Source organism: Fundulus heteroclitus, chromosome 21 (genome assembly GCF_011125445.2).
Source record: "Fundulus heteroclitus isolate FHET01 chromosome 21, MU-UCD_Fhet_4.1, whole genome shotgun sequence".
NCBI lineage: Eukaryota > Metazoa > Chordata > Actinopteri > Cyprinodontiformes > Fundulidae > Fundulus > Fundulus heteroclitus.
In genome coordinates this window covers 8,782,172-8,795,432 of record NC_046381.1, presented here as the reverse complement: position 1 = coordinate 8,795,432, position 13,261 = coordinate 8,782,172, and the positions used below count along the sequence as shown (strand labels likewise).

At 38.9% G+C, this 13,261-nt stretch overlaps 1 protein-coding gene across 5 annotated transcripts in view; it reads right to left on the bottom strand.

The window, feature by feature from the left end:
• asap1b (ArfGAP with SH3 domain, ankyrin repeat and PH domain 1b) overlaps positions 1 to 13,261 on the bottom strand; it is a 102,708-nt gene that overhangs the window by 47,581 nt on the left and 41,866 nt on the right. For all 5 annotated transcript variants that reach the window (XM_036125295.1, XM_036125293.1, XM_036125296.1 and 2 more), the window contains exons 4-6: positions 1,607 to 1,681; positions 856 to 905; positions 625 to 754 (exon numbers count right to left, since the gene is read on the bottom strand). In XM_036125295.1, the coding sequence (XP_035981188.1) occupies positions 625 to 754; positions 856 to 905; positions 1,607 to 1,681 (255 nt within the window). The remainder of the gene's footprint in view (positions 1 to 624; positions 755 to 855; positions 906 to 1,606; positions 1,682 to 13,261) is intronic.

Sequence of the window (13,261 nt, the reverse complement as noted above, 5' to 3'; positions counted from 1 at the left end):
GCTTTGTTTGACGATAAGATATTTACCAATATAACGAAGTCTGTTACGAATTTCGATCATTTTGATTGATATGATGTGATATTATCTGCCCACCTAAAACTATTGTAATTGTAATTTTTATTAAGGATCCCCATTAGCTGTTGCCATGGCAAACAGCTAGTCTTCCTGGGGTCCACATTAAAAACATACAGTAAAAAACACAGTCACAAATATAAAAATTTCCAAAAATGTCATTTAACAATTACTATAGAAAGTGCAAATTAACTATTATTATAAACATTGATATCAAGAAAACCAATATGATTTGACCATTTTATTTCTAAGCTCTAAGCAGGTATTTAAATAAAAAAATGCATCTAATAAAATAATAATAATAATAATAAGAAGAAGAAGAATAAATCACCTGTTTATCACCTGTCACCTGTCTCATGTGTGATTTTCAAAATAAAGGCTTATCTTAAAAATGACAATATGGATCAATATTTTCATTTTACATCCATGTAATTAGATCGTGAACCATTTAATCAATAAATTGATGTGACTCGATGTCGACTAAAAAGCAGCTGAAAACAGGAGTCATCCTGCTTTCCAGATCAGTGAAAGTCAGAGTGTGAAATTTCTCACCTCGCACATCTGGAGCTGGAACAAGCGGCGCTCCTTCTCCATCTCCTCTGCGATCTCGGCCCCGGTGATCTCGGTGCGGATCATCCCGTGCTGCTTGGCGTGCTCCCGCTTCTCCTTCTCTATCTTTGTACTGAAACAAAACAGAAGGTGGGAAAAAAAAAAAAAAAAGTCACCTCTAATGCTAATCAGCGCTAATGAGGTAGTTTGTGCCTTATGCAATCATCTACTTACAACTTGGCCTCGTAGTCCTTCCATGCTTTGTCAAAGGGCTTCTTCAAGTCCTGCAGAGACACAGAAGAATAAGACTAAGTAAAGTCCAGAGCGGTCAGTTTGAGGACGGACATATCTGTGCACTGCAAAAACTGATCTAAAAATAAGTAAAATGTTCTTAAAATGTGTGTTTTTGTCCTAGATTCGAGCAGGTAAATAACATTATGTGCCAATGGAATGAGTATTTTGACCCCTAAAATAAGATAATTAGACATCCTGCACTTGAAATAAGATAATGGAGATGAGTTGTTCCTATTGTAAGTGCAAAAATCTTATTCCATTGGCAGATCATCTTATTTAGCTGCTCAAATCAAGGACAGATACATTCATTTTAAGAAAATATTACTTATTTGTAGTTCCGGTTTTTGCAGTGTGGAGCTGGGAAACCACTTTAGGCCCAACGTTTAGCTCATGATTCCCAGAGAGGACCACGCCCCTTCTTGAGTCTCCAACATGAGGAGTTCATGATCCAGTAATTCTCCTCGTGCACAACCGCAAAGCCAGTGTTTACTTCTGCCGGATTTACAGTTTTCAAGGGAGAATTGCTCTCCTCACTCCCCCGGTCATTCCTAACGCCCTTAATCACTGGCACGGGGGTGTGGGGGTGGGCGGGGCTTAGAGATGGATAGAGACATGCTGACGATGCAGTCGCTCCCAAAAAGAGTCCGATAGGACAGAGCAGGAGACTAAACAAAGTAGCAGTAAATCTTACCCCTTTCACGCCCTTTAAATCTCCCTTTAGCAGCGAGTCCAGGGTGAAGATCACATTGTGGCTGAGGCTCTGGAGCTGGAAGAGGACACAGAGGAGAAAAGGAGTTTAATCAACTCAAGGAAACACAGTTAATGTGTCACAACAGACTGTCAGGAGCAAACGTTTGATCAATTTCTCTAGAGACGACCCAAAAACAACAATGACTCAGTCTAATAAACAGATTGTTTTTGCAGAATATGATAAATGATTCGGCACAGTAATTTAATTTGCGCCACAAAAATAAGAACGGAAATCGGATGAAAATCAAAGCCTTCCTCCTCGTCTAATGTTTAAAAACTAGATGAGCGATAACTGATTGTTTTGTGCAGAAACTTTTCACGTGATGATACAGACTAATCCGCAGTCAGCCGATGAGACTGCGTGATTTGTTTACTCCTCTTATTCTGATTTCTGCAGACATAAAGAAAAGCAAAGAGCTATAAAGCAGAAAAAAAAAAAACTAAAATGACTCAGAAATTGCCAAAGACGCCAGATGGACGTGGCAGGCCACCCACACGCACAAACCAAACAAACAAAAGAAACCAGTCATTTGCTGAGCAGAGTCAAGGTTCCTGACTGCTTCAACGGTGAGGTGGCAACATGGAGACAGCCTTCGGATACATTTCACAGACATAAGGATGAAAAAACAGGAGAACATCGTGCTCCATGTGGGTGAAAAGATAAATCAGAAACAGAGATGCATCCAGAAATCAGTTGGCCAAACCGGTTAGAAATTTTTTAAATTGCACCTTTTTTCTGATCGGTGAACGTAAGCACATCCATACCATACCATTAACCCTGGTACGGCTAGGAAATATATCAAGGTTTCAATAATATCAAGATTTCAAGATGATCTGTGTTGCGTTAGAGTTGAAACATTTGGGAGAAAGCTTTGACTTAGAGATGCCTTTTTATAATTACTTTATGAAAGGAAAAACCCTGCGACAGACTGGCGACCTGTCCAGGGTGTACACCGCCTCTCGCCCATTCAATGCTGGAGATAGGCACCAGCACCCCTCGTGACCCCATGAGGGACAAGCGTGACAGAAAATGGATGGATGGAAACGAAAAACATATCGAGATAAATATCATATAAAAGCCTAAAAATATCGAGCTATTGTCATTGGTCCATATCACCCAGGCATAGACCTTGGGCTTTAAAGCCAAACCAGCTACAAACCAGTAAATGGAAACAGGTCGGATGCACATTTTCTTTTATTGCAATATTTTAAAAGTTGGCACAAAATTTGCATGAGAATTGGATGAAAACACAGCTACTGTTTGCCAAAATTGTCCCACTTGTACCAAAACTAGTACCTGACCAAACAGACTAGTACCAAAACTGATGTGTTAGGGATTGACTAACAACGATGTTAGTGCCAACATGTTGTGCATCTGTAACGAAATACGTTGTGGACATAGGCATATGACACCCTATGTTCCAGTGTTGTAGTACTCGAGTACTAGTACTAGAGACTCGAACTCGAGTCTGAGTCATTAGCTAAATTTAGAGACTCGTGACTTGACTTGGACTTGAGCACTGATGACTCGAACTTGGACTCGGACTCCTACATTCAGATCATTCTGACTCGGAAATTGAGAAAAAGACTCGACTTTTTTTATATCATTAGGCTAAAATTTTAATATGTCATTAGAATATTATTTGGTGTATGATTTTAATATCTAAATTATTAGTGAAATGTGGTGGAGTGTGGATTTTTTTTTTTAGTTTAAAAACATGTAGGCTATGCTTACTTTAGTGCGGAACTTGGACTCGACTTGGATCAATAGTGGACTTGACTCGGACTCGACTCAGATTTTTTTTTAATGACTTGGACTTGACTCGGACTTGAACACCGGAGACTCGAACCTGGACTCGGACTCGAGGCATAGTGACTTGACTACAACACTGCTATGTTCACAATCATGGTTGAACTCATGACTGTGCAGGTAACCTATTGGTTTGTAAAGTGCTTCATAAATAAATAAATGGTAATAATGTGTGCATGCGACAACTACGATGGCGCAGGACCCAGAATTTGTTGGTCTTGGTAAAAGAGTTGGGGAACTACCGCTGTATAAAAGTCACTGCCTGCTGGTTTTAAAATGTCAGAAAACTTTTTCAGCAACTGATTAGCCACTGACAAGTGGCTTGATGCAACCTTTGCACACAACGTAAATAATTAATAGCCACTCATGGCAAACAGCACACTAATAACATTTCGAATGTTCTTCTCATGTTACAGTTCAACAGTAAATCCTTAGAGGTGTATGTTAGACCTAAACATCTCATTTTCAGGCTCTACAGACGTTTTTAAAATTCAGACGCAAACAAGTAGAGCTGTATCCATTTTTTGATCGTTGTTGTGTTAATATTTTGCAGACATTCCTACACAGAAGTCAAACTATCAAACCTTGCAAAAAAGTTGTGTTGATAAATTTTTTTAAAGATACTACAGTAGAAAATAAGTCTAAATGACACATTTATCCAGACCTGAATATTTTTTAATCATACCCGATCCAGGTCTTTGCAAACTGCAATGAAAACCTGTATTTTAGATCTATTTTAGATGGAGCTAAATCTTCACATTGCAAAAACAGAACTAAAAAATGAGTAAAATGTTCTTTAAATGAGTGCATTTGTCCTTGATTTGAGCAGGTAAATAAGATGGTTTGCCAATGAAATAAGATTTTTCCACTTAAAATAGGAACAATTCAACTCCATCTTATTTCAAGTGCAGGATGTCTAATTATCTTATTTTAGGGGTAAATATACTCATTCCATTGGCAGATAATCTTATTTACTGGCTCAAATCAAGGACAAATGGACTAATTTTAATAACATTTTACTTGTTTTTGATCCGTTTTTGCAGTGCATCGCACTAGGGACTTGTGAAATATTGCATCACAGAGGACTCCTTGGATGCAATATTTGGCTAAATGTAATTTTCCAAGTGTTAAGCGTCCATGCTTTGCATATCTATAACACATTCAGCCAGTTGAATGAACTCTTACAGCCCTTAATGCTCACACCATACGTATTTCCTCAGCGGTTAAGATGCTAAAGTTCATGGAGACATTATAAAATGGAAAAGAAAAAAAAATACTGCCAACTTAATATTTTCCTGAAATACTGCAGCCTAACTTAAAGTCAAATTTATTTTTTTGGTAGTAATATCCAGAGGAGGGTAGTAACTAGTTACATTTACTTGAGTAATTTTTGACAAAATGTACTTTTAGGAGTAGTTTTACTGCAGTGTACTTTTTACTTTTACTTGAGTCATATTATTACTCTAGTATCGCTATTCTTACCTGAGTAGGATTTCTGGCAACTCTACCTTCTGGGAGTAGCTTCATGAATAAAGAACTGATGTGTTTTAACCAAAAATGCAACAGAGAGACAAAAATCTTATTTGTACACAAGCTTTATTATTTTAAAGTTACTTTTTATCTGTTGAGCTCATTGAGCCATTTACAGGTCAAATGAACATACAAAAAACGATACATGTTATCATTGGAAGCACTTTGCACTGTTCTACTGTATATACATTAACGGCTGTAAGTATCGCTTTCAAGTTTAATGTTGAAAACTTATTTAGAAGAGTGTTTCTTCTGCATTATTCTTTGTATATTTTGAAACTTTTGTCTTTAAAATACCAGAATTTGCACATATCCTTATAATTTTTGTCTGTCCAATTATATAATTTTTAAATATTAAATAATCAGCTATTTTAATTATTTACTCAGTACATGAGTAGCCCTCTTACTGAATACTTTTTTACTCTTACTTGAGTAATTTCTTGTAAGAGTACGTTTTACTTTTAAGAGTGCTACTCTAACTTGAGTAAAATATTTGGCTACTCGGCCCACTTCTGGTAATATCTGCCACTTTAACTCTGGGACATGTGGCCTGGATACTTATTGACTCACATTTCAGCAGTTTTCAGGTATTTTAATCCACACAAAAGAGCTTTATTTAACCAAAAAGCACCCATATTTAAGTTTAAAATCTAACAAACTAAAATTATATCTTTTTTTTTTTTTACATTAAAACTCAGACCCATTCAACTGATTGCATTTCTTAACGGTTTAAAGAAAAAGTAACTTGTGTGAGTCGTTCATTATAATTTAGTTAGTTTTTTGGTGGGAGTAACTAAGTGGTGGGGTGGGTGGTAAACTGTACTTTAATGCCCTTTCCTAACAAGACGAAACTACCTCTTGTTCTTTTTATTCGAGGATGCAGAGTTATAAATAAGAGCATTATTGGCCAGGCATTTTTCTTTAAATGACATTTGCTACTCGACATCCAGACGATTTACAACAATGATCCCGAACCAAAGCTAGATAAAAAACTCAAATGATACCAAACAAACAAAAAACAATAAATATCTTTATTATCATAAGATTCAGGCTATAATTTTGACAGAATTTGTTTTGCATCAGCAAGTCTTCAAAAATCCCTCCTCCATTTGAGTTAACATAGTTTTACTTTCCAACTTCACAAGCCAGAAAGAGAAATAGTGACACACACTTTATGAACAAGCATCTTATCCTAATAAAACACAAGCTTTGTTTTTTTTAAACCAATATTTCAGCTGAACCCCCCCCCCCCCCCTCTAACTCTTTGGAAAACACCAAGAAAGGTTTTAGTCGTCCTGCAGCTTTTGTTGCCACAGCTTTGCTCAGCAGCTCCAGCTATGGGGATCACTAAGGTCTTTTACAAGACTACTAAGCATTTAAGACCCTGTTGTTGTTAGCCAAGTCCTCATTGATACAGCAGCAGCGCTCAAGGAAGTAAACAAGGCCTAATGGGCACTAATGTGCTCCTTAAGTGCCTGTCTTGCATATGGCCAACATCAGAATCAATCCTTCACCGGCCGGCTGTTGGCGAGCTCTTCCAGCTCCTCTTGTAAGCTGTCACCGTCGACGCTTTTTTCGCTTCTAACAACACAATCCTCAGAAATACCAGGAGAGAGTGAGACGCAGGGAAACGGGTTAAATCGGTTAGTAAAATCCCGCGGACACATCCGGGACACGCGCTCAGTCGTCGATACTCATTTGTCGCACCAGCTGCCCTCGGGGCGCAGCTATCGAAGTCTGAAAACTCGATACGCTGGTCAAACTGAGAGGGCGACTGAGAGAGATCAGTTCACTTTTCCACAACAGGCTGTCTGCACAGACAAAGCTGTTTGAATGGTGTTTTGGACGGACACGCCACCCAGTCAGCTGTCTGCGGCCACCAAGTGTATTTATGTTGTCTAATCTCACCATCGGCTACACGGGAAGGAAAGCCCGTGACCTGGCTCTTCTTCCAGCAGAGGATTTAAATAGGATACGTTACTTAGCAGGAACTGCAGGAAACCCATGGCATGTAGATAAGACGCCGTCTGGGGGGCAGAGCACCGTCCAAAAGCTTCAACTGTGTTTATTCTTTTTAGGAATATGCTTTAAGCAGCCAGGCCATCTTTTAATTTTGCATCGTGGCCTTGATTATCCTGTCCAGGACTTCTGAGGTTCTGACAGGCTTTCTATTTGTTTTTATTTGTACTTTGAATGTCCCAATCATACCTTGTCTAAACGTCTACCTGTCCATCACAGCCAACATGGCATAAAAGTAAGGAACGTTGACAGCTGGTGGACAAAAGATGAAGTGTCTACCCTAAAAACTGGATGAACAGTATCTGAAAGTCTCTAAAGAAAGACATCTGATCAGGATGCCCTCTGGCCGCCTCCCTTTGGAGGTTTTCCAGGCACGTCCCACTGGGAGGAAACCCCAGTGGAAGATCAAGAACTTGCAGGGACTATATATATATATATATATATATATATATATATATATATATATATATATATATATATATATATATATATATATATATATATATATATATTCAATTTTTTTTATTTATATAGCGCCAAAATCATGAAACATGTCATCTCAAGGCACCTTACAAAGTCAAGTTCAATCATATTATACAGATTGGGTCAGATTATACAGATTGGTAAAAAATGTCCTATATAAGGAAACCAGTTGATTGCATCAAAGTCCCGACAAGCAGCATTCACTCCTGGGGAACCATAGAGCCACAGGAAGAGTCATCTGCATTGTACATGGCTTTGCTGCAATCCCTCATACTGAGCAAGCATGAAGCGACAGTGGGAAGAAAAACCACCCATTAACGGGAAGGAAAAACCTCCGGCAGAACCAGGCTCAGTATGAACGGTCATCTGCCTCGACCGACTGGGGTTACAGAAGACAGAGCAGAGACACAACAAGAGAAACAAAAAAGCACAGAAGCACACATTGATCTAGTAATCTGTTCTACATTAGATGGTAGTAGCGGGTGAGCCGTCTTCTCTGGATGATGTCACAGTTAACAGAACGCCAGACCAGGTGTACCTACTATGAAGAGAAAAGAGAGAGAACAGAAAGTTAAAGCAGAAATGACAACACATAATGCATAATTGAAGAACAGTAGAACTCAATAGAGTGAGAAAATTAGATCCTGATATACTCCAGTAGCCTAAGCCTATAGCAGTAAAACTATAAAGGTAACTGAGAGTAACATGAGCCACTAGTTATAATTTTTGTCAAAAAGAAAAGTTTTAAGCCTAGTCTTAAAAGTAGACAGGGTGTCTGCCTCACGGACCAAAACTGGGAGTTGGTTCCATAGGAGAGGAGCCTGATAGCTAAAGGATCTGCCTCCCATTCTACTTTTAGAGACTCTAGGAACCACCAGCAGACCTGCGGTCTGAGAGCGAAGTGCTCTGTTAGGAACATACGGGGTAATCAGAGCTCTGATATATGATGGAGCTTGATTATTAAGGGCTTTATACGTTAGAAGAAGAATTTTAAATTATATTCTTGATTTAACAGGAAGCCAATGAAGGGAAGCCAAAATTGGAGAAATATGATCCCTCTTGTTGATTCTCATCAGAACTCTTGCTGCAGCATTTTGGATCAGCTGAAGGCTTTGAACTGCATTTTGTGGACTTCCTGATAGTAAAGAATTACAATAGTCCAGCCTTGAAGTAACAAATGCATGGACCAGTTTTTCAGCATCACTCCTGGACAGAATGTTTCTAATTTTGGCGATATTCCGGAGGTGAAAAAAGGAAACTCTGGAAACCTGTTTAATATGGGATTTAAATGACATGTCTTGGTCGAAAACAACACCAAGATTTTTTACTTTATTACCAGGGGCCAGGTTAATGCCACCCAGATTAAGTGATTGGTTAAGAAGTTTATTTTTTGAGGACTCTGGCCCAAAGATTACAACTTCGGTCTTGTCAGAATTTAGATGCAGGAAATTTAAAGTCATCCAGCTTTTGATGTCATCAAGACATGACTGCAGTCGAAGTAATTGATTGGATTCATCAGGATTTATGGATAAATATAGCTGAGTATCATCAGCATAACAGTGGAAATTAATCCCATGCTGTCTGATAATTTTGCCTATCGGAAGCATATATATAGTAAAGAGAATTGGTCCAAGGACTGAACCCTGTGGTACTCCACAGGTGACCCTAGAGTTTGAGGAAGATTTATTATTAACATGAACAAATTGGAATCTGTCTGACAGATAAGATTTAAACCAGCCTAATGCTTTCCCCTTAATCCCTACAGTATGTTCAAGTCTTTGTAGGAGAATATTGTGATCAACTGTATCAAACGCAGCACTGAGATCTAACAGGACAAGTATAGACACAAGTCCATTATCTGAGGCCATGAGAATATCATTAGTGACCTTCACCAGAGCTGTTTCAGTGCTATGATGAGCTCTGAAGCCTGACTGAAACTCCTCAAGTAGGTCATTACTTTGTAAATGTTCACAAAGTTGATTAGCAACTACTTTCTCAAGAATTTTAGATAAGAAAAGAAGATTAGATATAGGTCTGTAATTTACTAACTCATCTTGATCAAGAGAAGGTTTCTTAAGTAAAGGTTTAATAACAGCTACTTTCAAAACCTGTGGTACATATCCATTTACTAAGGATTGATTAATCATGTCTACAATAGTGCCACTGATCAAAGGGAATATGTCCTTAAACAACTTGGTTGGGATTGGGTCTAACATACAGGTAGAAGGTTTAGATGAAGCTAAAATTTTAGATAGCTCAGAAAGCTCTACTGCTTTTAAACAGTTCAAACACTGCGCAGATTCTAAAGATTCCTCCAATGCTGCCTCACTTACTGAGGACGAGGTAATCATGTTTGGGAGGATGCCAATTATTTTATTTTTAATGGCATCAATTTTATTTATGAAGAATCCCATAAAATCATTACTACTAAGAGCTAAGGGAATGGATGGATCAACAGAGCTGTGGCTCTGGGTAAGTTTGGCAACTGTACTAAAGAGAAATCTAGGATTATTTTTATTCTCTTCAATTAATGATGAAAAATATGCTGCTCTAACTCTGCGAAGAGTCTTGTTATACAACAATAGTCTGTCCCTCCAGATTAAGTAGGATTCCTCTTGGTGTGTAGAGCGCCATTTTCTTTCCAATTTCCTAACATTGTGCTTCAAGGAACGCAGCTCTGAATTAAACCAAGGAGCCAGCTTCCTGTGAATAATCACCTTCTTTTTCAAGGGAGCTACATTGTCTAATGCAGAACGCAATGAGGAAGTCAGATTGTTAGCAAAGGTATCGATTTGTGAATGGGAAGAAACAGCAATGCTGCCATCTACAGGGCATTTCTGCAATACGGAGGATATTAAAAAGGGTACAGACTCTTTAAGTTTTGATACAGCATTATCCGATAAAAATCTACTATAATGGAACCCTCTTTTGGGGGTGGAGAACTCAGTTAGATTAAACTCAAATGTTATTAAAAAATGATCAGACAGGACAGGGTTGTGAGAGAATACTGTTAATTCTTCACAATCAATGCCATATGTCAGAACAAGGTCTAAAGTATGGAGCCGAGAGTGCGTCGGTTTATGCACATTTTGAGCAAAACCAATTGAATCTAGGATAGTTTTAAAGGCTACACTAAGGTTATCACATTCAGTGTCAACATGGATGTTAAAATCACCCACTATAATAACCTTATCAGTATTTAACACCAAATCAGATAAGAAATCTGACAACTCATCCAAAAACTGAGTGTAAGGGCCTGGTGGACGATACAAAACAACAAACAGAAGATGTTTTATTGCTTTGCAGTTTGGATGAGGGAAACTGAGGGTTAAATGTTCAAAAGAACTGTAATTATTAGTTGGCCTGGGACTAATTAATAAATCAGACTGAAAGATAGTTGCCACTCCTCCTCCTCTTCCCACTGATCTGGGAATGTGGAAATTTGAATAACTGGAGGGGGTTGACTCATTTATACTAACGTAGTCCTCTTGTAGCCAGGTTTCTGTGAGACAAAACAAATCAATCTGATTATCAGAAATCAATTCATTAACTAACAAAGTCTTTGGAGGGAGAGACCTTATATTTAATAGACCACATTTTATTGTTTTATTTTTAGGTTCAAGGTGAACCGTATTGATTTTTATTAGGTTTTTATGATTTGTTCCTTTTAGATCAGTTTTTGATCTGTTAAGTTTTGGCCGTGGGAAAGACACCGTCTCAATAGGATAATGGGTGGGTAACAGTACAGAAGCTGCAGAGAGGTGTGTTAAACTACGGCTCTGCTTCCTGGTCTGGACCCTGGGTTGTCAGCATTTAGGAGAACTAATAAATCCGGCCAGATTTCTAGAAAGAAGAGCTGCACCCTCCAAAGTAGGATGGATGCCGTCTCTCCGGATCAGACCAGGTTTTCCCCAGAAAGTTCTCCAGTTATCAATGTAGCCCACGTCGTTTTCTGGACACCACCTAGACAACCAACGGTTGAATGATGACATGCGGCTAAACATGTCATCACTGGTCAGATCAGGCAGGGGACCAGAGAAAATTACAGAGTCCGACATAGTTTTAGCAAACTCACAAACCGAAGCAACACCAACTTTGGTGACCTCTGATCGGCGTGACCGGGTGTCATTACCGCCAGCGTGAATAACAATTTTGCGGTATTTACGCTTATCCTTAGCCAGTAGTTTTAGGTAGGATTCTATGTCGCCTGTTCTGGCCCCTGGTAGGCATTTAACTATGGTCCCTGGTTTCTTTAGTGCCACATTTCTCATTATGGAGCTGTCAATAATTAAGGTCGGCTCCTCGGCGAGATTGTCGCTCAGAGGGGAAAATTTATTAGAAACGCAGATGGGTTGGTGGTGATCTGGGGTCTGTAATCTAGAGCTATGCTTCCTACGAACTGTCACCCAGCCAGCCTGGTTACCAGGCTGCTCGGGTGCTACTGCTTTAGGTTCGCTACGTGAAGTTACTCTATGCGGCTCCGCGCTAGCAAAAGAGCGGCTATCAGCTGGTTTTTCAACAGCACGGAGCCGGGTCTCCAATTCTGACACCCTCGCCTCCAAAGCTACAAAAACACTACATTTATTACATGTACCATCATCACTAAAGGAGGCAGAGGAATAACTGAACATCTGACACAGAGAGCAGCAGATAGGAGACTTAGTCAGAGACGGAGAAGCCATTATGAGGCTAAGGCTTGGCTAGCGCTAGGCTAACGCTAGGCTAAAGCTAGGCTAACGCCCTATTATCACGCCAAAGAACAAACCGTGTGAAACACGAGGAGTTCCCAAACGTGATGAGCAGCCACAGACAATGTTTTAAAAGTGCTTATGTTTGGAAACAGATGTTACAGCAAAGAGGTTTAAAGATAAAAAGCGAGAGAGATGGAGCAAAGCTCCGTCGTTCACACAGCAACAACAGGAAGTGACACAATACGCCTTACCGCAAACAGGAAGTCCGCGAGCCAATATATATACACTCCTGGACCTGACAGGATCTGAGAGATGCCTCATCATAACCGGCCGGTTAGAAACTGAAAAACCTAATCTGTTTGTGACTACTTAAAAACCCTAAATACCTGTTAGCAGGTGCACGATGCAAACAGCAACACTCTTCGGTGCGGAAGCAGTGACTCAATGAAGCTTTCTTTGGTATCAGTAGGGCGTTTGAAATGAGGAACTGAGACAAAAGAAACTGTTTAAAAAGAATTTCAGCAAATCTTAGACAATTTCTTCTGAAAGGAGAGAGCAAGATTTTAGTAGGTAACAGGAAGGCCGAGTTTGAATTTGGACATTTTGACTACTTGGAAATCTCAAGTTTAGGATAAGGAACCGCTTTCTCTAAAGTAATACACAAAGAGACTGCTGACTTTGTACTGCTAGACACATTATTCACTTTCAAAATGTCAAAATCATCATTATTGTGTCTTAAGACAATAAAATCTTGCTTTAAGGTCACTGTCTCGGTTTCTGGCAGGAAGGCCAAAAATATATATATTTCATGAAGTTGTTCTTATACATCATTGAAATATATTATGAAAGAAAATTTTGAATTGGCTCAAATTGGTATCAGCAGGTTAAATCTTTCAAAAATACAGCGATGTAAAATCTGCCACAGCATTCCTATCTCTATAACAAAGTACCCTAAGATCTAACCAAAGGTGTGTTATTTATTAAGCAGGGTTTTTTTTTTTTTGGTATAGATGCAACTTATTTAGTCAAACACCAAAACCAAATCTGTGTAAAAGCACCCCAA